Consider the following 19500-nt stretch of genomic DNA (forward strand, 5'->3'; position numbering starts at 1 on the left):
GCTGGGAATCTGCTCTGAAACCTGGGAGAGCCACTGCCAGTCACTGTATGAATCACTGGTTCCTGAACTGTTTTCAGGGCCCCAGCACCCCCTTGGTTCCATGTACTCATCCCCAGCGCCCCACGCCCTACAAAAAGCATCATTCAGAATAGTGGTTTGCATGACCTGCTATGGAAGGTAGTAACACAATGAAACTCAATTATCTGCACATTCATTCCAAATCCAATCAAAGGTATTCAGGTTAATCAATCCAGCAAACTGATGAACCTGATCCAGTGATACCAGCTTTTCAAAGTCTGCTAATTGCAAGAGCCTCTGATATGACGCTTACTAACTACTTCGTTGTCGGTAACTTCTTAATAATAAATAATAATTTTTTTTATTTATACCCCGCCCTTCCCGGTTCAGAAAACTGGGCTCAGGGTGGCTAACAATAAATTTAAAACACTTGTGATTGTAATTTTTGTTGTGATACAACAAAAAACAGCATAAAATACAATATAAAATTGTGAATAACAATAAATTCAAAAATCAAAAATCAATTTAGGGGAAAATCCATCCAATAAACATTAGATGATCAAAGCCTGAGGAAGTGGCACCAGTTTCCCAATGTCTGATTTCAAGTCCCTTAGCAGAAGTCTTGCATCACCAACTCCTCTGCCTCTTAGAGGCCTCCTAGGTAATTCCACCCCCATCCTCAGGGGACAGTATTGCCACTTTGGGAACCACTGGTGCAGAGAGTACTGAGCTAAATAGACCAATGGTCTGGTTCCATATAAAGCAGCTTCCCATGTGGCTAAAAAGGAGAAGCTCCCCACCTGGATGGGGCCAATCCACCTACCTGTTCTCTCGGACAATGTAGGTTGTCAGCAGCTGAAGCAGCTGCCTGTTCTCCTGCACCACCTCCAGCTGGTCAGATTCTTTTGGGGGTGAGGTGGTCATCCGGGTCAGCCAGGCCTGGAGGCGCACAGGCTCCACGCATGCCAGCTGGGCCAAGGAGCCGCACAGGCGCAGGAGGCTGGGGTTGGGGCTCTTCTCAGCTAGAAGAGGCAGAGAAAAAGAAGGTGGAACTGAGCAACCGGCAACCTCCACGGAAAGCCAAGAGGGGTCACAGTTCCGGGGCAGAGCACCTGCTCTGTATGGAGAAGATCCCAGGTTCAATCTGCGTCACCTTGGGAAAAGGCTGGGGAAAGACTCCCTGCCTGAAGGCCTGGACAGCTGCTGCCAGCCATTGCAGACAATAGTGAGACAAGTGGTCCAACAGTTTGACTCACTGTATCAGGCATCTTCCTCTGCTCCTAAGGCAGTTTCCCCAAGGGCTCACCAGCACTTATTTTACCGGGGGGGGGGGGGGAGAGAGAGAGAGAGAGAGAGAGAGAGAGAGAGAGAGAGAGAGAGAGACAACCATCTATTCCAGTGGAGCTGCCAGCTGTCGTTAGACTACAACTCCTATCATCCCTGGCAAGCAGGACCAGTGTTCAGCGATGGTGGAAGATGTAGTCCAGTAACAGCTGGAGACCCAATTTTGAGAAGCACTGCTCTAGCCAAATACTGCAGGCAACAAAGGAATATTTTGCAACAAAGGAAAGTGAGTTATCTGATGAGTTTGCAGAGGAAACTGGCGAGCTTCTTTTGCAGGTGTCATGTCCTGCTTAGCTACAAAGGACGTCAGGGGTTTTTAACGGCAGAATTTCTTTATCATGCAGGGATGGGGGCCCGGGGGCCCTCTGGAATGCTGGCCATGCTGGTTGGGGTTGATGGGAGCTGGAGTCCAGCTCCCATCAGGAGGGCTACCAAGGCTCCCCCCATCCCTGAGTCAGTTTCAAGAGATTTTTGCTAAGCAACAGTGTGTCTATAAAAGAGAGCTGTAGAAATTCGGAAGCAGCTGCCTTGTTCCTTGAATTTGGGCAGCCACAAAAGGGGAGAGGAAAAGAGAAGGATGTTATTCCACAAGGACGAATGGAGATAAGGGTTTTTCACATGATCTGACGCAATTGGGGCTGGTGGTAGATTCCCTCCATCCCTCCAACAGCCTCAGTTGTAGCTGAGGGAAGGGGAAGGTTTCAGATGGAACCGGGCCCATGCACCAGCAACCGTGCTAAAGCAAGCACCTCGCCAACATTCTGCACAACATAGCAAGCATTAAATGCAGCGAACAGTTTATTATTCCTGTACAAGTCAAAACTATAGACACAAAGCAGGACTGAGCAGGACCACTCACTCAGCTGGAAGAGCTTGGTGAAGAACTTCAGGACCCTGTTGCAGAACTTCGCCGAAAGGCTTTCGTTGGCTGTCGCCATCATGATCTGCACCAGTTCTCCACTGGTTCAAAAGGAACATTGGATAGAAGGCATTAGACAAGATGGCTCGTAGCCACACAACTTATGTTAAGTGTCACAAGCCTAAGAAGATGTTGGAATTTGCAGTCTGTCCTCCCCACGCTACATGCCATTAAGCCCCATTGATGGCAAAATGGAACCGCCATGTTTGGAAACAGCATAACTTAGAATAGCAGATATATGGGATTTAGGTCCTTGTATTAATTTACAAAGCCCTGACCAACTTTGGTCCAGAGTGCCTCAGGGACTGCCTGAGACCTTAAATTCCAGCTCAGTTGCTGAGACCACCTGCAGGGAGCATCCTTGGGTCATTCCCAGAGTTGGAGGGGCTCATTTGACAACAATGATACAGAGCCTTCAGTGCAGGTGCCTTTCATTTCATGCCTGCTGAAAACTTTTCTATTCTGTCAGGCCTATGCAGGTGATTAAGAATGAATCTTTCCATAACAGCTTATTTCTGATCTTAGGATTTATATATGGTTTTTCATGTAGTTTATGTAAACCACTCTGGCTTTCTCTTATGAAAAGCCGTCTGTAACTATTTTTATTAATAAGTAAGTAAAAAAGTAAATAAACAGGGGAAAAGGCTTTGGCCTCCGTTCCTCCACTTCTGCTTTTCTTAGAGGCATCTGTCTGGGCACCTTTCAAACTAGATGGACCTTTGCTTAGGCTCTTAGTGCATCTCCCAGCCTCCATAAACCTCCAGATGTTTTGGGACAACTCCCATCAGCCCCAGTGCATACAGGGAGATGTCATTCAAAATATCTGAAGGGCAGTTGGCAGAGGGTGACATAGCCAGGGGTGGTGACCCCTGTTGAACTACAACTCCCATCATCCTTGGTCACCTGGCCAAGCTGCACAGGAGTCAGGAGCTCGGCAGCACCTGAGCAGAAGGACATGTCAGAAATGCAGAGGTAACAGGGAGGAGGATGGCCATGCTCACCTCTCGGAAAAAAACTCTTCCATCGCTTTCCGGGCCTGGCTGCTTTCCAGTTGCTTTTCCAGATGCTGCAGACATTCTTCCAAGATGGATTCATCAAGGCCACTAAGGGAAGGGGAAATGGTTTTTCCAGAGATGGGAACTTTACCTAGGGGCAGGTTAAGTCTTACCAAGCACGGGACACATTTTTAACAGTAGGGAGGGCAGCATTGATTATCCACTTGTGTTAATGGGACGAACCCACTGCAGACATGGCAGATCAGCTTTAAAAAGTACTGTATTTTTCACTCGATAGGACGCACCTGACCATAAGACGAACGTAGTTTTAGAGGGGGAGAACAAGAAAAAAAATATCTCTCCCTCTCTGCGCAGCGCTCCTTCAGCGAAGTGGCAGGAGAAACGGAGCCCCTTCCATTTCTCCTCCAGCTTCGCTGAAGGGGCGCTGCGCAGCAAGCTTCATGTTGCTTTCGCAACTGGAGAGGCGCTGCACAGCTTTCCCTCTCTGCGCAGCGCCCCTTCAGCGCTCCGGAGCTCCCGCTGCGCTCCGGAGGCTTCGCATTGCTTTCGCTGAAGCCATAGAGCCTGCATTTGCTCCATAAGACGCACACACATTTCCCCTTAATTTTTGGAGGGGAAAAAGTGCGCCTTATAGAGCGAAAAATACAGTAATTAGGCCAACGGCCTATCTAGCCCAGCATCCTCTTCTCACAGTGGTCAATCAAATGCCTGTGGCAAACCCAGAAGTCCTTCTTCACACAGCACAGAATTAAACTATGGAAGTCACTCCCATGGGAGTGTGTGATAACCATGTTAGATTAAAGCTGCAGCAGGTTTTCTTTCAGGGGGTTGGACTGGATGACCAGTGGGTTCCCTTCCCAACTCTACAATTCTATGTTAGTTGCTTAGAAATGCTCAAAGCCTTTCGAGGCCTTCTTATCTCATGAGCTGCATTCCCTCAGAGGGAAGAGGGGCAATAGGGCCCCACCTTTTTAGTGAATCAGCAGAACAACAAGGAGCCTGCAGAAGAGACCCAGCTAAGACCAGTTCTGCGGTTCAGCTGTACAGAAACAGCTACACGTGTTACATTTGGACTTATCTGCACAAGGGATTTGCTCTGCTGAAACAGTATAAAAGCGCTTTGGAAAAGGATGCAAGCAACGGAGGACATTGCATTGCCTCCAGGGAAAGAACCGGGCATATATTTAAGCAACTGCCACCAACCTAGATGGCTTTAAAAGAGGACAAATCAAATTCACACAAGACCAAGGAGATGGCTTTTGATGGCTACTAGCCTGGTGGCTCTGCTCTGCTTCCACAGTCGGTGGCAGCAATGCTTCTGAGTAATAGTTGCTGGAAACCTCAGGAAGGGGTGTGCTCTTGTGCTCAAATCCTGCTTTTCGTCTTCCCACTGGCCCATCTGGTTGAGCACTGTGAGAACTGGATGCTGGACTAGATGGGGCACTGGCCTCATCCAGCAGACTCTTCTTATTGTTCAAGGCTGTGAAAGAATCCATACCTGTTGGGGTCAGAGTGATTGGCCAGGATGTTGTAACAGCCCATGATCAATTTCTCATAGACACGTGACAGGAACTCGTCCGATTCCGCTGGGCCCAGGATCCTCTCGAGGGAGTTGCTGCTGATCTCCGCTACGCTCTCCGTGCTGGTCTCCAGGAGAAGGGGAAGCAGTGTGCGGATGACCTGGGGCGGGTTCAGTTCATCTGACCAGCTGCAGGTGGAGGGAAAAGAGGGCACTCAAAAGGCTGATGAGGAAAGGGCCCATAGCTCAGTAAAGGAGCACCTGCTTTGCATGCAGAAGGTCCCCAGTTCAATCCCCAGTCGGATCTCTAGCTAGGGCTGGGAACACCACCTGTCTAAAACCTAGAGGAACTGCTCCTAGTCTGTGCAAACAATACTGACTAGATGGGACCAATGGTCTTACTTAGTACAAGGCAGTGTTCTGTGTTCCTTCGTCTAAGGCAGCCTTTCTCAACCTGTGGGTCGCCAGATGTTGTTGAACTACATCTCCCATCACCCCTAGCTAGCAAGGCCAGAGCTCAGGGATGATGGGAGTTGTAGTCCAACAACATCTGGCGACCCACAGGTTGAGAACCGCTGGTCTAAGGGAAGAGCCCTAGCTCATAGAAGAGGATCTGCAATGGTATCTCCAGGTAGGGCTAGGAAATGTCCTGTCTGGGGAGCTGCTGCCACTCAGATAGACAGACAGATGGCCCACCCCAAAGTGATGCCCATTGGTCTAGATGAAAGAGACCAATGTGTCTGTGAACCAAACACATTTCAGCTTACACAATGAGGTCACCAGTGAGCCTGACCAAGGAGAGGAGGGTGCGCTTCAAGGAGGCCGCAAGGGGAAGGCTCTGGCTGCAGAGGGTGCCGAGGTGGGCGGCTTGCACCGCGCTGATGTAGCTCTCCGCTGGGATCGTGTCGTTGGCAAAAGCGTTGCGCTAGAAGCAAGCAAAAGAGCATCCAATGCTAGTCCCTCCTCACAGTAGGCCCACTAAATTAATTAACATGCCTCTCTCAGGTCCATTCATTTCAGAGTGTCTAACTGAGTTAGCTCCAACTCATTTGCTTTTGTTTTTTAAATACATTTCCTATATTACCCTCTTCATTTAATGTTTATTCCAGGGCTATTTAGAGTGCACAATTAAGAGTGAGTAAAAAATGCAAGAAAACGTTTTTTAAAAATCAGCAAATAAATACAATACCACGGAAAACTTGACTCCCAGGGTGTATAAAATTTAAGGGGTTGTACCCAGCATTGGGCTATGCAGAGGAGATCCACTGAAACGAACGGTCCTAAGTCAGGCATGTCCATTCATTTCAATGGGTCTACTCCGAGTAGGACTTAGTTGGCTACAGCCCTAAACTAAACAGCCCAAGGGAGTGTTTCAAAATCCAGATTTGGGTGGGTGAAAATACAGGTGAGAAAGCTGCTTCTGTTATGGCCACCAGCTGCAGCTGTATGAAGAAGACACAAAAGGCTTCCACCGCAATGGCTACAATCTGCCTCCATGATTAGAGAAAGTGATGCTTCTGAATACCAGTTGCTGGAAACTGCAGGAGGGAGGGTGGGTCTTGTGTGTGGATTCTGCTGGCGGGGGGATTCCCCCATCGAGGCATCTGATTGGCCACTGTGAAACAGGATACGTACTTCACTAAATGGGTCACTGGCCTGATCCAGCAGGCTCATCTTATGGTTCTTATCACCCCATAAGGCAAGGTTTTGCTTTAAGGATAGCTGTCCCACAGCTGCTTTTGTGGGGCTGGTCAAGTTAAGTTTTAAGCACCTTTTCCCCCTTCACCTCCTAGAGAGAGAGACCTCATAGCTAGCTTTTTTTAAAAAAAAAAATTTGGTAGTGCTCTGCTGAGTTGTTGTTTTTTAATGTATTTTTTAAAAAAAGATTTTCTTGAACAGAGAGACCTCATAGCTAGCTTGAGAGATGTGCTTGTTAGGATATAGTTCCTTTCCACCTTAAAAGGGAACAGGCATGACTGTTGTGTGTCACATGCCTGTTTACTTCCAGCACAGTCTGCTGGGAACTTCTGTTTGTCTATTGGTTTTGCTTTACTGCTGTTTGCTTGGAAACGAAGGGAAGCAGACATGTTTTTCCTTTGTTCCTGAACTATGCTGAATAAATTGCTGTAAAAAATGCTCAAACATGTCTCTGTCCGCCACTTCCGTTGTGAGGATTTATTCACTCTGCCGATAAGAGTGTGCCGAGTCTCTAAACGTATCTGAGGCTCGGGAACTGGAGATCGCCCGGCTGCCGGAGCCAGCTGGAGGCCTGCCAAATGCCCCCGTCTCCCCCGCAGTATCCCAACAGTGTTAAGCAGAAGAGGAGATTAAACCAGCGGATGAGCCTGCCATCTAGTGGGCAGAGAGGAGAGCTCACCACTGTAAAGGTCCACTGAATGGGGACAAGGAGGAAGGAGAGGGAAATGTGAGAAGGTGAAGCAGCCAGTGTGAGCTGCTTCCTTTTCCTAACAACCAAGTTGTTATCGTCGGACTGGGACCTGAGAGACCAGGGTTCAAATCACCTCTCTGCCATGAAGCTCACTGGGTGACCTTGGGCCAGTCACCATCTCTCAGCGACCTACCTCACAGGGTTGTTGTGAGGGTGAAATGGGGAAGGGGAGACCTGTATACACCACTTGGAGCTCCTTAGAGGAAAAGGCAGTATATAAATATAAAGGTAAAGGGACCCCTGACCATTAGGTCCAGTCGTGGCCGACTCTGGGGTTGTGGCGCTCATCTCGCTTTATTGGCCGAGGGAGCCGGCGTACAGCTTCCGGGTCATGTGGCCAGCATGACTAAGCCGCTTCTGGAGAACCAGAGCAGTGCACGGAAACGCCGTTTACCTTCCCACCAGAGTGGTACCTATTTATCTACTTGCACTTTGATGTGCTTTCGAACTGCTAGGTTGGCAGGAGCAGGGACCGAGCAACAGGAGCTCATCCCATCGTGGGTAGCAAATGGGGGGGGGGGATACTTAGCCCTTTGCCACTGCAGCCAGAAAATAAATAATAATAATATTTATAAAACTGGACTTACCCATGAGCCAATGTTTGGGAATTCATTGGTGTGGATGTTGTTCCATGATTCGCACAAAGACTGCACAGCTGAAGGCAAGTTCTGGACAAGGGCTGGCCCTGCTCCACAGAAGACCGGCAAACAGAGACACGCTTTCAGGGCACAAACTCAAACTCCACCCAGGAACTTCATAGAGTTGGAGAGGCTCCAAGCTCAGCTGCCCGCTCACCCCCTCCCCCAACCAAATGGAGATGCTGGAGATTGAATCCAGGGCATTTTGAACGCATGTGCTCTACGTATGGAGGAGCAGTAACATCATCTGGGAATGCAATCACAGTGGTGCAGCCACACCAGGGAAGGAGGACAAAAAACAGCTTACCTAAAGTGTTGGATTTGCATCGGCTAGAGCCGATAGCCAGGACAGCTGCGTAGCCCTGTAGCTTCTCCTCTGTGGGCTTGTTCTCAGAAGCGCCTTCTTCCGAGAGGCTCTGCAGTAAGTAAGACCTGCACCAGGGACAGGGAAGGGGAGGTTGGGAGTTCCCAATTCAGACTTTTGGGGGTCTCTGAGAAAAGATATCTCCCTCTCTCAAAATACTAGAACTTCAGGCCACCTGGAGAAGCTGAAAGCTGGACGATTCAGAGCAGGCATAGTCAAACTGTGGAACTCCCTCCCACAAGAGGCAATGATGACCTCCAACTTGGATGGTTTTAAGACAGGATTGGATAAATTCATGGAGTTCAATCTTTTAACATTGTCTTTTATGTATTATGACTTTGCTGTTGACTATCGTCTAGTAATTATTTACTGTAATAACTGAGAGCGAATTTCTGTTTCGCTATTATTTGCTGATATTCCAAGAGTTAATTTTATAGTGCAATATCTTATTCTAAATTGATCACTGAACATGACTTTATTTGATATAAGTTGCTTATTTTAAAGTCATATTTTTATTATGACTTATTTGCACTGGATCAGAGTGGGATAGGATATGTGCTTTTTGTTGCGAATTGTGCTTTTGTCTACGGCTTGTAAACTGCCTCGCGTGTATCAATATAGAAAGGCGGTAAACAACTTAAAAGTGAAATGAAAAATGAAATGAAATGAAGGCTAAGGATATGCTCCATCTCTACTGTTGGAGGCAGGAACGCTACTGAATACAGTGGTGCCTCGCAAGACGAAATTAATCCGTTCCGCGAGTCTCTTCGTCTAGCGGTTTTTTTGTCTTGCGAAGCAACCCTATTAGCAGCTTAGCAGATTAGCGCTATTAGTGGTTTAGCGGCTATTAAAGGCTTAGCGGCTTAGCTGCTAAAAGGCTATTAGCGGCTTAGCAGCTTAGAAAAGGGGGGGGGGGGAGCAAAAAAAAATCTCAAGACTCGCAACGTCTTGCGAAGCAAGCCCATAGGGAAATTCGTCCTGCGAAGCAACTTAAAAACGGAAAACCCTTTCGTCTAGCGGGTTTTCCGTCTTGCGAGGCATTCGTCTTGCGGGGCACCACTGTACCAGCTGCTAGGAATCACAGGTGTTGAAGAGTGGGTTGCTGCATTCAGGACTTCCTTAAGGGCTTCCCTTAATGGGCATCTGGTTAGCTGTTGTGAGAACAGGCTGCTGGAGTAGATGGGCCCTTGGGCCGATTAGGCAGGGATCTTCTTATGTCCTAAGGCAGGGTTTCCCCAACTTGGGTCTCTATCTGTTTTTGAACTACAACCATCATCCCTAGCTAGCGGGACCAGGGATGATGGGAACTGTAGTCCAAAACCAGCTGGAGACCCAAGTTGGGGAAACCCTGTTCTAAGACAACCCTTCCAGGAATACAATGCAGCCCACTTACCTGGTGAAGGTGGCATAGGTGTCAATCAACTGCAAGGTAGCCGGGAGCAAGTTCTTCGTGATCTCAGACGACTTGTGGGGGTCGGTCTCAGCGGCCAGCTTGGAGAAGTGCTCGTCGAGGGAGACCTGGACCTTGGAAATGGCGGCGTCCAGGGTATAAATCGACTGCAAGCTGGGGATCTCGTGCAGCCTAAGGATGGTGGTGCAGTCGATCCCACAGAACGAGGAAATCTTTGGAAAGAATGGCAGCAGTTATTTTTACTGAGAACTTTTGGATCCCAAACCTTCCCTCCTAGCAGGCTTGGGGTGGCTTGCATGGAGCCAACTTGTTTTATTCTCAAAACAGAACCCTGCAATAGCATATTAGGTTAAGAGAGACTTGTCTGAAATCACCCAAATGAGTTTCACAGGCAAGATAGGATCGGGAATCTGGGTCCTCCACCCTACATTCTAACTTGGCCTTTGCTAACCAGGTGCCAACAGCTGTGCTGGGCAAGTCTGATTCAAAAAGATGTCTGAAACATCTGGATATTGCCAGGTTGCTCTAATATTATTGTTACCCTCCATGGAAGATTCAGGACAGACAAAAGGACTTGTTAACCCAGTGCGTAGTTAAACAATAGAACTCCCTCCCATAGGAGGCAGAGATGGCTGCCAAATTGGATGGCTTTAAAAAAAGAGGATTGGACCAATTAATGAGAGAGGCTATGGATATCAGTGGCTCCTAGTATGGTGGCAATGTTCTGCCTCCACAGCTGGATGCTGCTGGAAAACCACAGAGGGCAAAAGTGCTCTTGTGCTTGGGTCCTGTTTGCAAGTTTGCTACAGGCACATGGTTGGCCACTATGAGAAAAGGAAGCTGTGATACATGGGCCATTGCATTGATCCAGCAAGTTCAATATGCTCTTGTGCATCTAAGTCCTCTCACTACCCTCTGCACTGCATCAGAGCAGGTAAGAAAAACCCAGCTGCTGCCACTAGTTCTATGCACCTCAACACACACCTGTCTGGCAAAGTACTCCTCTGCTATTTCCACGTCGTATTTCACACAGCTGCACTTGACCGAGGTCAGCTCAACGAGAGAAGTGGCGTGTTCAGATTTCATGCCCTGCTTAACAAGGTGATCCTAAGCGAAAGGAGGAGAAAACAAAAAGAGACAAAACACCGTGGGAAAGAGAACTGCAACAGGCTGGCAACATCTCTTATGCTGAAAGGCAATTTCATGAAAAGTGCATGCCATAGTGAATCAAACGGGTAGCTTCCGGGGTCTCAGCAGCACATGAGAACAGAGAGTGGCTGTGTTTGATGACAACGCTTAAGCATTATTGTGTTATTATTGTTCCATCTCTGGAACAGTCTCCCACATGTAAGATTGGCTGGTGCCAACATTGTCAACTTTTCAGCACCAGAGAAATATATTTTTTGCCGTTCCATGTATGGGGGCAGTGGCTATTTTAGGTGTTCATCCTGTTGCTGGGGGAGGGAGGATATTCCTTTTTTGTAACTGAACAGCTGTTGTTTAACAGCAGCTTGAGGAAGCAACCAAAATCCAACAAGCTGTGGCTAATCTTAACTATAGTTTGCTAAAACAACAACAATTTATTTGTACCCCACTCATCTGAATGGGTTGCCCCAGCCACTCTGAGAGGATATAGGCTGGGAGCCTATTTCTAACCATGGTTTATTTAGCTGCCTTGTTTCAGCAAACCAGAATTATAGTTAATGACAGTTTTGACTTTGGAGATAACAGCTACACTGTATGTAATCCTAAAGTAGGACTTCTTACAGCTCACTTGCAGTAGGGAAGTACAAGTCTGCCTTGGTGTAACAGTAAACCATGGTTTAGCTGTATTTATTTATATGTGTCAATTCCAACAAACCAAAAAAGTCTCAAAGACTCACAATGAAAGGAAAATGCAATACGTGGAGAACACAAGCATTAAAACAATGCTACACAGTGGATCACTGGATGTGGACAAGCAGGGGAAATGGGGACGATTCCATCTAGACGACCTACAAAACCCAAAGTTCTCAGGCCAAGCGGAGCAGCTACCTTGATCCAGCTGACATAGGTGGGGATACGCAGACGGGAAGACCAGCGCAGGGTATGCAGGATGTCACACTCGCTCATCTCAGGGCTGTTCATCGCCAGCTGGTTCATGTAGTTCTTGGAGGGTGGCAAGATCCCCAGGATCCGCCAGAGGATCAAGAAGTAGTATTGAAGCGCACAGGCCTCCTGAGCAAAAGAGGAAGCAAGACAGAATTAGCTAGCTGCAGTTCTCTTACAGCTGTCCAACCCTCAGGGACTAAAACTGAAAGGGAAGCCAAAGGCAAGGAAGCCTAATTGATATAGCAAGCCCTGCAGAGGGATATAGGAAGCATCCTTCTATTGAGTCAGCCCATCGGTCCAGCCAAGCACATCCTTGCCTATACTGACTGCCAGCGGTTCTACAAAGTTTCACAGGCAGAGGTCTCTCCCAACCCTGCCTTCCAGAAATGCCAGGGATTGAACCAGAAACTTTCTGCAAGCAGAACACATGTGCAGCCACAGTACATGACCCTTCCCTCTCATACAAATGTCATGTCTTGGGCAAATGAGGGAACCCAGAACCTTCATCATCATGCCAGTTCAATGACCAGAGTCTCAAACACGCCCCTATCATCTACTTGAGACCATCTTTACTTATTCCACTGCCGCACTAGGTCCCACAGCTGAGCCACTTTGCTGCCGCCTGCCCCACCCACAAGCTGCACAGTGCAAAAGATGAACCACCAATGCCAATAGACTTAGTGGTCAGATCGGCAGCTGAGCTCCCTTTCAGATTCATCTAGTGAAACAAATTAAAGTTTATCTGGGGAGGGCAGCAGAAGAACAACCACATCAAAGTCTGGCTCAGGAGCCAGGGGTGCCCTTACCAGTGCGGTGACATTTTTGTTCTCCTTTCTTCGGAGGGTGTCGAACTGGGAGCCAGCAGCCAGCAGCGAGGTGAGGGCCGAGTACAGGTCATCGTATTTTGTGGCCTTCGCAAACAAGACCTCGCACACCTGAAAGAGAAGGAGAGGAGTCCAAACTGTTTCACTGTGGCTTTGCTCCACTCGCCACTCTGGTTCAGAGGATCTGCTAAAAGTACAACTTCGCCCACACAGGAAAAATGCCTTCCTTTAGGCCAGCGGTTCCCAAAGGAGGAAATGGGGAGAGCTGAGAGGCAAGGGGGAGGCAGTGAGGCACAGGAGGTGTAAAAAGACTTTGAAAAGCTGGTATTGATGGATCAAGTTATTTGTTGAATTAACTGGATTTTGAATAAATGTGCAATTAACTGTTAATTAACTGTAAATGTTTTGAATTTTATTGTGTTATTATCTTCCTTAGCGGATTGTGCAAACCACTGTTCTGAATAATGCTTTTTTATAGGGAAGAGGGTGTTGGGAATATTCCATTTCACCTTAAGGAGCAGACATGGAACTGTTGCGTGTCACATGTCTGTTTACATTCCAGCACAGATTGCTGGGAACATCCATTGTGTGTATAGCTTTTGCTTTTGACTCTGTCTCTCTGAGAAGACAAAGAGAGAGATGACTTGTTTCTTTGTCCTGATTTATGATTAATAAATCTGTAGTTGTAGTATGCTTCCACAAGCCTCACGCCTATTCTGGGTGCGCAGTTCGCTCTGCTGACATAGTGTGCTCTGGTTTTGAAGCCTGGGTCGCTGACTTATGTCAGAGCAGAGGCCAATGGGTCTTCGCAGCAGGACAGCTGTAAGAAGACAACCCAGCTGGGGCTAGCCAGCCAGCCTTGCGAACCTCTGCATGCAGACAGAGGGCACTGGGACACATGGGTTAAGACCACACCCTCAAAAGAGAAAAAGCAGTTATTCTAAGTTTGGGGAACACAGCTTTAGGTCTCGTACATTGTACGTGCAATGATCAACGGGGGCCCGCAGCTGGTACCAAGCCAGCTGCCAAACACTGCCGGACATCACCAAGGAAGCCTTGCCCAGTGTAGCAAAATTCAAGTCCTACAGGGGTGGGAGATGCTTATAGGTACCATGTTATCAAGGCGGTTCAGATCGTCCTCAGGTGCTTCCGGTGAGAGAATGCAGTAGAACCTGGGTTGGGGGGCTGCATCTGGGAGAAAGAGAACAATTCAAAGGACCGGGTTATTTTAAGTTGCCTCCAAGGGAACACAGACGTAAGTGATCCTTGAAACCAGGACAGCCAGGCTTTCAAATGCCACCCTAAAGGGAATAAAGAATACAGAAACACCACTGCCAAAGACATAAGTGACCTAGGCACCCTGCAAGGTTGGTCCTTGCAATTCCCGTTACTGCAGACGAGGGAGGAGAGAGCTAAGGTTACCCAGCAAATTTCTGGCAGTGCTTTGTGAAGCAGGTACTCTGAACCAGCTCTGCAGCAGCCATGAAGTGGCCAGGAAGTCCATGTAAGTGGTGCAGGCTGTAAAAGGGGTTAAGCAACTTCCCTCCATAACCAGAACGAAAACACAGGCAACTTTCCACTTACACATAGGTTATGCTCCTGGATACCGCACATTTGATATGAAATTGCATATAGTGGAGAACATAATCTAACCACCCTCTCTGCCACTCTCTCTCCCATCTAGTCCAAAAATACTGTATCCCAAAATATCCAAAACTGGAATTGAAGCTCTGGGGCCAGTTGGAGGCTGGAAGATGCACTTAAAAGCAGCCACTGCTGTGCTGCAATGCGCATCAGCTGTTAGGAGGGGAGACTGTGCAGTCTAAACAAAGCCCCGCTGCTGTGCCTCTGGTCTCTTCCGGGATCCTCCACCCTTTCAGACATTCTCTTTGGGCTCCAGGGAGGGTTGCCTTGCGAACCATGAAGACTCTCCAGCTCTCTCCCATCAATTCCTGGTTTGAATCAAATTATTTATTTCCCGGCACTATGTGAATATGCGGGTCAATCGTGCGTTAGTGAGGGGGACACCTGTACTGCAGGTTGGCCATGCACGGGGGGGGGGGAGGGGGGAGAGAGAGAGAAGAGTCAGCATGGAAACTCAAGCATCAAACCCGTCTCCAAGCTCCAAAAACGGACAAGCCTCAGATTGCCTCAACAGGAGATGGGAACCAGGGCTCACTGTCGGCTTTGCCAAAGCTCAGCTCCATCAGGCACCTCCTGAACTGTGCTACCTGATCTTTATCAAAACAACTGCTTAAAAAATGGTGGCACAAGTTCCTTTCTTCCCTCCCCACTCCCTCCCTGCCCCCTTTCCCCATGTGGGTTGTTTTCTTAAGTTTGTAAACTGATTGTATTTAAAGCCACTCTTGTGGAGGCTTTTCAGCTTGAAGAGAGGAGAAGATACACTCATCAGCTCCACCACCATGGTGAATTAAAAAAAAAATAAAAATGCAGCATTCGGAAAAGTCCTAAAATAAGCTTGGAACTATTTGAATGCCACTAACCATCAAAGGAAACCATACCTCCACCAGCTTACTCAAGAGACCCACCTGATGAGCAGTGCTTGGCCCAGTTCTCTTCCACTTCCTTGAACCCATGGTAGAGGGGAGAAGAGGTTCGCCGACTGCCATCCTGGGACCCGCTAGCCCAAACAATGGGAGGGGTGAGAAGGTTGTATTGCACCTAAAAAGGCAAGCAGAGAGAGGACAGGTGTGAGGGGAGCAAAGGACGACGTCAGGTTGGCTGGCTGCTCGTCACAGAACCACAGAACTATAGAGCTGGAAGGGACCCCCAATGGTCATCTAGCCCAACCCGTGTGCCGCAATGCAGGAATCACAGTTAAGGAATCCCTGGCCTGAGGACTGCAGCGCCCAGCAGCAGAGCAACACCCATCCACAGTGCTCACCTGTTCGAACAGGTACACTGGAACCTTTGAATATTGGTGAAGCAGGTAGTCGAAGACCAAGAGGAGGCGGGCCAGGAGGAGAGGGACACAGCTCAGCTGCGAATCCAGGTTGGCCATCAGCTCCAGGATGGTCTGGATGCAGAGAGTCAAGACCGACCGGCGGCCTTTCTCGGAGAAGCTGTGGAAGATCAGCAGGAGCAGCTGGAGGTGCTCGACGTTCAGGTCCTCAGTGTCGCCGGGGAGCGTCCCCTGCATGGCATTCTGCTTCAGGGTGCCCACAAACCTGCCACGGGGGGAAGGGAAGAAGAAGGGAATGGGTCACAGCAAAGCAAGGAGCTCAACAGCACCAGGTACAACTCTGGCACATGACAAAAGCTACACAAGGAAGGTGCTGACTTGGGAAGATTCCATCGCTTTGGGGCTGTCCTCCCCTGGACTGCCACCCCCGAAACGTCTGAGGGCGGTGGAACCACCAAGCAGGGGCTTTAAGGTCTACCAACGCGTTTCCAGAAGTAGGACTCCAATCTTAACATATATAAGGGACACAGTGGTATGGGAGAAAGTTGAGGATTATCCCGGTGAAGATACTAGTTGATGAGACCCGTTGTTTCTCATTCAGCAAGTCCTTGAGCACAGCTCTCTTTTACCCCCTTGCTCACCTCTCCCAAACCTTCAGGCATTCGGGCACGTCAGGGTCTCCTTGGGTGCTCGCTTTGTGCTGCCAGATGAGGAGGAGCCGAGAGAGGACGGACAAGCTCTGGGGGTGGATGTAAAGGGGCCAGGGGCCTTCGGAGAAAGGGGCTACGCCCAGCTGCTGCAGGAGAGTGCTCTGGCAAGAGGGGGGAAATAAGTGCCTGCATGAAGTCCTTCAATAAAATCTAAACAACTGCTGCTAAAGGGGACTTCCTTGTCAGCACAGAGGAGCAATTTGGGGGACGTATGAAGCTCCCTTATATTGAGCCAGACCATCTAGCTCAGTGTTAACTATACGATCAACAGTGGCTCTCCAGAGTTGTTTTATTTACTTCATAAAATTTATACACTCAGTTGTTAAAAACAAACCACCACCACCACCCTCAAAGCAGTTTACAAAAAAGGTAACACAATCAAGCTATCAGTAAGAAAAAACGTAACAATAATTTAACACTATAGAAAGTTAAAATGACAATAACCTAAAAATAGATTTTTAAAACTCACATCAGCTTTCTAAACAATTGGGTAGGCTTGTCTAAACAAGAATGTTTCTAGCAGGGGCCAAATAGAGTATGGTGAAAGGAGCTACCTAGTATAAAGAAGCAGGGAGTTCCAAAACGTAGGTGTTGCCACACTAAAAGATCCAGTTCTTACAAATACGGAATGAGTGTTATATGGCATCTGTAAGATGCTGTGGATTGAACCTGTAACCTTCTGCATGCAAAGCTACCACTGAGCTCCTATCATTGTCCTTGACCACTGGACTATGCCAGCTGCTGTGAGCTGGAGTCCAATGGTTCCCAGAAGGCCACAGATGGCTCCACAACTCTGTTCTAGATTCAACTTGGCCATCAAATTTTCAGACATTAACACCACCCCACCATTCCCCCATGCTAATTTCTAAACTGCTGGCCCTGGCAGTTTAGAAGAGGTGGGGGCCCCCCTAGATCCTTCTTATTACTAGCCCCACAAGCAATGCAAGACTCACTTGCAAAGTGGGGGACTGGAGATCCGAAGTCACCAAGGAGTGGTTGAAGTGGTACAGTGCAGCAGCGAATTCCTCCTCCTCTGTGGTACCTATGACAAAGGTCAGAGTCAGCTGGTTATCCCAGGATCCCACCACTTCACACAAAATAAACAGAAACCCGGCATAGCTAAACGGAACCTCTCGGTTGAGGTGGTGTCAGAAGGCTGCACTTTGCTTGCAATTACACTCGTCCATCTTTGATCTTCAGCCAGAACTTTTAAGTGACGAAAGACGCCACCAAAGATGGCCACCCCCTCTGTGTCCCTCTTTCTCCAGCAGTAGAGGAGACGCGGGGCTGCCATTTCCAGGGGCAGCTGCAAGTCTCCTGCTTGTGTACAATTCTGCCCTTACAATAATCAAATCACATCTGCCAGGTTCAGAGACAGCTAGGGACATGCCCTATGAAAATATGAAGCTGGCTGGACCATGTCAAAACCAGTGATCCATCGAGTTCAGGAGTGGGGAAACCTTTTATTCAACCCAAGGGCCACATTCCCCTCTGGGTAACTTTCTGGGGGCCACATGCCAGTGGTGGGTGGGGCCAGAGGCAAAAATGAGTGGGGCAACGAAGGTAAATTTTACTTTGATGGAGATGGCTAATTTTTACACATACCCCTCTCTACCTTCCGTCCAGGCAAGCCAGAAACAATCAGAGCTCAAGTAGACATTCCAGCCAGGAAAAAACCATTTAAGGAGGATGCAAAGCAGGATTGTGAAGGCCTACGGTTGCCCATCCCTGATCTAGCTCAATTTCCCCTCCGGGGTCTCAAGCAAAGACACTAGGCTAGAATGGCGGGGGGTAGAGAGAGAAAGGACTTGCTCCCCAACCTTTGATCCCGTCCTTGTCCACTTCCTTGATGATGCAAGCCAGTGTGGCCATGTGCTGCTCTGTCAGCGAGACGCTCAGATAGTTGCGTATGAAATTATTCCTGGAGTCCAGCATGGAGGAAGTCACAAAGTTCAGGATATTGGAGGCCAGGTTTAAGAACTAGAAGCCAAAGGAGAAGAAGAGACAGGAGAGAATGATGCATGAGCCAAACAGAAACTGGAACGGAACCAGGAGGATAATACCGTATTGGCCCGGATATAAGCCACACCTTTAAAATTGGAGAGGCGGGGGTGGGGAGAGAACAAAAGAAGCTTTCCATTCCTCACGGCTCCTGGCTGCATACTGGGTCGTGTATTCAAATGGTCGCGAATATAAGCCGTACTTTAACTTTTCACAGTCAGAACTGTGGGGGAAAGTGAGGCTTATATTCAGGCCAATGCAATAATCAGCTGTGCTTTCTCACAGATCCCAGTCACATCCCAAAAATTCACTTTTTGTGTTCAAAAATAGATGGCCCAAGATTTTTTGCTTCCAAAAGCCAACAGGTATTGAATATGGTCATCAGTACGGTTACCCCCCCAGCCCATACACACCTCCCTGCCCCATGTAGTCCTTATTGAAAGTCATTGTGTAAAGGGAACCTTTTATACTGCAAATTGCAGTAACCGGTGTGTACTTGTCTCAAAACAAAGAAACAGAACAATCTTTGGGTCCTCCGTGAATTTGTCCAAGATGGTGGCCATCACTGCCTCTTGTGGAGACAAGTCTCATGGTTCAACTATGCGCCACTGATTTCAATGGGTCTACTCTGAGCAAAACCAGCTGGACACAACCCTAGAAAGTTCCCACCACACACCAGTTCTGGATCTTTGCGACTGGCCAAGATGTTCCCGTTTTCTCCGGCGGCCTGCTTGTTGGGGCTCTTCACTCGAGGGGAGCTCTCCAGGGGTGGGGGCGGGGGTGGCGGAGGAGGGGCCACTTTCTCTTTGCTGGGAGAAATGGTCTCCTCAAACCACTGCCCGAGGATGGGCTCACTGTCGTCATCTAGGAAAAAACCCCAAAGTAAACACAGAGATTGTTTAAGAGACAAGAGCGTAACATGCGATTAAGGGTCCTCTACTGCGTCTATTGCTGCCACCATGAAACACAAATCCCCAGGCCTCCCCTGTTTTGCACGCACCCTGGCTGCTGTCTTCGGTGCTGCTGAAATCGTCCTCGTAGTAAGTGTTGGAGTCTGTGGAAGCGCTCACGTCGCTGCTCATGGAGCCCTTTCGTTGTCGCTGAAGAACACAAGCCTGAAAGTTTGGGTCGGCGGGGTGGGGTGGGAGGGAGAAGAAAGACCAGACCAGGTCAGCTGCTTTCCGCAAAGCTTAGCTCTTAAAGCTTAGACTTCAAAGATGGAGATGGAGGAGGAGGAGTTTGGATTCGATATCCCGCTTTATCACTACCCTAA

The 19500-nt window shown here is 48.5% G+C and overlaps 1 protein-coding gene across 5 annotated transcripts in view; it reads right to left on the reverse strand.

Moving 5' to 3' along the window:
* Positions 1 to 19500, reverse strand: part of UBR4 (ubiquitin protein ligase E3 component n-recognin 4) — a 145675-nt gene that overhangs the window by 111601 nt on the left and 14574 nt on the right. For all 5 annotated transcript variants that reach the window (XM_081017897.1, XM_081017895.1, XM_081017896.1 and 2 more), the window contains exons 14-32: positions 19228 to 19342; positions 18904 to 19091; positions 18047 to 18206; positions 17180 to 17268; positions 16158 to 16327; positions 15499 to 15781; positions 15143 to 15275; positions 13705 to 13784; positions 12576 to 12704; positions 11713 to 11895; positions 10663 to 10785; positions 9661 to 9890; positions 8211 to 8335; positions 7853 to 7950; positions 5584 to 5741; positions 4796 to 5005; positions 3283 to 3384; positions 2222 to 2322; positions 842 to 1040 (exon numbers count right to left, since the gene is read on the reverse strand). In XM_081017897.1, the coding sequence (XP_080874023.1) occupies positions 842 to 1040; positions 2222 to 2322; positions 3283 to 3384; positions 4796 to 5005; positions 5584 to 5741; positions 7853 to 7950; positions 8211 to 8335; positions 9661 to 9890; positions 10663 to 10785; positions 11713 to 11895; positions 12576 to 12704; positions 13705 to 13784; positions 15143 to 15275; positions 15499 to 15781; positions 16158 to 16327; positions 17180 to 17268; positions 18047 to 18206; positions 18904 to 19091; positions 19228 to 19342 (2876 nt within the window). The remainder of the gene's footprint in view (positions 1 to 841; positions 1041 to 2221; positions 2323 to 3282; positions 3385 to 4795; positions 5006 to 5583; positions 5742 to 7852; positions 7951 to 8210; positions 8336 to 9660; positions 9891 to 10662; positions 10786 to 11712; positions 11896 to 12575; positions 12705 to 13704; positions 13785 to 15142; positions 15276 to 15498; positions 15782 to 16157; positions 16328 to 17179; positions 17269 to 18046; positions 18207 to 18903; positions 19092 to 19227; positions 19343 to 19500) is intronic.

Source organism: Podarcis pityusensis, assembly GCF_964106645.2.
Source record: "Podarcis pityusensis genome assembly, chromosome: 8".
NCBI lineage: Eukaryota > Metazoa > Chordata > Lepidosauria > Squamata > Lacertidae > Podarcis > Podarcis pityusensis.